We start from the raw sequence: 3,366 nt of genomic DNA on the forward strand, positions 1-3,366 counted from the left end.
ACCTCGCGTATGCTAGGCCGTTTCGGGCTTGGCGCCCCGACCGTCCGCGCCCTGACGGTTACCCTATAATAGGAAGTAAGGCTCTTATAGCCGAGCACACGAGATCGGATGCGCGTACCGAATTTAAAATTTTAGAGCGCTGGTCGTTGAGGTAAACTTTTTTAGTAGTGGGTTAAATTAAGCGAGACTTAGCGAGTTGTTAGCGTGGCGAGGTGATAAATATCGTAAGGTCACCCGTACGATATTGCCAAATTTCATTAATCCCGGGGCTAGGTTATTCTGTTTACTGTATTAGCAGGGGGGGGTTTGACTCATTCATGTTACCCCTTCGTAGAGACAGTGTTATATTCGCGTCTTAGAGGCGTAGGTAAAAAGGGGAAGAAAGAGGAAGCGTATATCAGGTAAGTGCTTTAATCCAAATCCCCTAGCCAACCGGGGCAGTTCCCCAGGTACTTGCGTGCAGCCACAGTCGTTCGCTACGGTTTCATACGCGAGCGAAATTGATTTTTGTCAAAGAGTCAGGCACATGACTGTACGCACCCGTAATTGATTACAGTACTAGGACAAAAGTCTCCGGTCGGGAGCCTTTTTACACCAAAACTCACCTAAAACACATCAGATTTTTTACCTACCACGATATTTTATTAAGCTAAAATTAAAGCTATTAGTAGATTTTTTACTTTAACTAAAACTTTCTATTAACGGTATCTTATAATAATAACTTAGAAAATTATTGTAAGCTTACAAATTTATGTAAAGGTTAAAAATATCTATTTTCTATATAAATTCGTTTAAAATTTAAGTATATAAACTTTAGAGTATATCCATTTTAATAATAATAATTTTATTAACAAAGTAAATCTATATAATTATTAAAATTTATAGCTTAAATTTTTGATAGTGTTTATTAAAAGATGCGCTGTGAAGAAGTTGAGTTTTGGTGGGAAATCGCTTCCGGCCGGAGACTTATGACCCATGATGTAAGAAGGTCCAGAAACTTTTGTTAGCGGCCTCCGTATCCATGGTTCTATCACCACACTCGAGCTCTTAATTCCAATAAGTATGGCCTCGAAATTTTCCACTGACTCTTATTCTCCACCGTCTCTTCCCCCTTCCTCTCCACTTGGATCTTCTTCTACTATCCCTTCGACTATACCTCAGGCGACTGTACTTCGACAACTACGTACATTGCAAATTACAATGGGCCCTTGCACGTTTAAGATCAAAAATGGTCCAATGTGCCCTTGCACCTCCGGGTCTTGTACCTCAAATACTTGTGCCAATGCAATCGAGGAACGCTGCGAAAACTGTGATCATCTGATGTCGCTGCATAGCGACTACGGTAAGACGTTTCATCTATTGAAGCATGTCGATGCCGATATTTGTTTTACAGTGCCGACCTCTCTTTCTGCTGGACCACCAAATCCGCCGAAGGAGCCGTTTCCATTCCATTCTGATCCACACGTTTGCCCACGTACCAGCACCGTTGCGAAACTTGCCGCGCGATTGGACGAGAAAAGGGTCGTTCATGTCAGAGGCACTCCAGCCTCTGGTAAGACCATCCTTGCGAATCTGCTATGGCACCATTATCTGGAGCGCGGGGAGCGCGTTGTGTTCACGGAACGCTGGCCGCTAGATGTTCTCAATGCGAGGATTCATCTTGCTAGACTCTGCCGGGAATTTGGCTATCATGAAGTACAACCTCATAACCTCACGTATGCAAATATCGTCTTCATAATGGACGAAGCCCAACAATCCTATGGCGCATCCGGTTCTGGACTATGGAATGGATTCATCAAACAACAGGCCTATGCCAATGGCGGACCAAGGATCTGTCTTTTCTCATCGTATGGAAGTCCTTCCACTGGAGCAACCCAGCGTCGCGATGGAACTACCCCGCATATTTTTGATGCCTCGCGGCGCGTCTCAATTACCCTCTCTAGTGTTCCGGGATCCCCAGATATTTGCTTGTTCTACAATGAAGAGGAATTTGAAGACGTGGTCACCAGAACATGCGAAGACCCAACTACAAGATTTAGGTTCGACCCCGCTGCTCACCAGTATCTCTACTCTGTCACTAGCGGACACCCTGGCGCTGTTAATGCACTTCTTCACCTTGTCTTTAATGTATGTATGAGCTGCAGTATGCATTGGTAGAGTGTGAGTACTAACACTATAGACCTACCGATCTATGCTTAAGAAACACGCGAATGTACGGGTCACAAAGGAACTTCTTGTACAGGCGTTGGACGACGAGCATCGTGTCTTTGAGATGCTGAAGACCTGTGCGGTGAACAGGTCGTTCCCCTCGCAGAGGGATCTCACTCCCCAAGCATCTGATGTGCTGCGGAAGGTCCTAGTAGATGGCAGCATTCCCTACAACTTTGGAGATCCAGGGTTCAACGATTGCTACGAGATGGGGTGGATTCATTCAGAGGCGATAGATACAGATGCAGCGAAGATTGTTTGTGTCTTGCCGTCTAAACTTCACGAGAAGTAACGTTTTCCCTTTCAAGCCCCCTTTGGGTATATTCGTGTTATATTCTGACGTACTACTAGATTCGTCGAGTATTATCTAAGTCTGCGCTAATTATAACAACGAAAGGTCTATAACCAGGGCCTTTTTAAAAATGATTAGTACGGTTATTGCCCTATTTATTTTTCTAATAAAATTTATCCCTAAAAAGGTTTTCTTTTAACCTTTTAGAGTATTTCTATAAAGGTATTAGATGGGTATTAGGTTGGCCCTAAGAGTTTTTTCTATTACTTAAAACCTCTAACTTTAACCCTTTTAAAGTTCTTTTTAAAAACGGCTTCTTTAAAGGTTAGATCTACTCTATATTATTACTATAGTACCTATGCTTTTAGTAACCTTTTAGCTTTTACTAAAAGAGATCTAGTTCCTTATTATATCCTTAGCATTTAAAACCACTTGTTTAAAATCTATATATATAGTAATCCGCGATAGGGCTCCTACGCGCTTTATTTTACTATAAATTACTAGCTTAATTTTAGCCTAGATAAATCCGATCTTCTTCTTTTTATAAATACTACTATTTTTATTTTTAAAGGGCTCTAGATTTATCTATTAAGTATGGATTTCTATAAAGTTTATAAACTAGCGGAAGTTATAGTAGATAAGCTATATTTTATTGTAAAATAGCTCTACGTTATTATATTATATAATATATAGGTTTTAAGTCTATTTCTATAGAAAGGTTTATAGCTATATCTATATAGTAATTTCCCTTTATTAAGCTAATTAAGTATAATTTAGTTTAAGAATTAATCTTTAATCTTACTAATAATCTATTAGGTACGATTTTTAGTATTATTATATATTATTAGCATTTTAAAGAAGTTGTT

At 40.1% G+C, this 3,366-nt stretch overlaps 1 protein-coding gene across 1 annotated transcript; it reads left to right on the forward strand.

Moving 5' to 3' along the window:
* The first annotated feature begins 1,067 nt into the window (after positions 1 to 1,067).
* K441DRAFT_667982 (uncharacterized protein) lies at positions 1,068 to 3,070 on the forward strand. Its single transcript, XM_067649926.1, has 5 exons — positions 1,068 to 1,342; positions 1,394 to 2,127; positions 2,180 to 2,496; positions 2,560 to 2,824; positions 2,901 to 3,070. Exons 1-4 carry the CDS (start codon positions 1,201 to 1,203, stop codon positions 2,588 to 2,590), a joined length of 1,224 nt encoding a protein of 407 aa, XP_067498668.1. The 5' UTR covers positions 1,068 to 1,200; the 3' UTR covers positions 2,591 to 2,824; positions 2,901 to 3,070.
* The last annotated feature ends 296 nt before the right edge of the window (positions 3,071 to 3,366 follow it).

Source organism: Cenococcum geophilum (genome assembly GCF_001692895.1).
Source record: "Cenococcum geophilum 1.58 unplaced genomic scaffold K441scaffold_59, whole genome shotgun sequence".
Taxonomy (NCBI): Eukaryota; Fungi; Ascomycota; class Dothideomycetes; order Gloniales; family Gloniaceae; genus Cenococcum; species Cenococcum geophilum.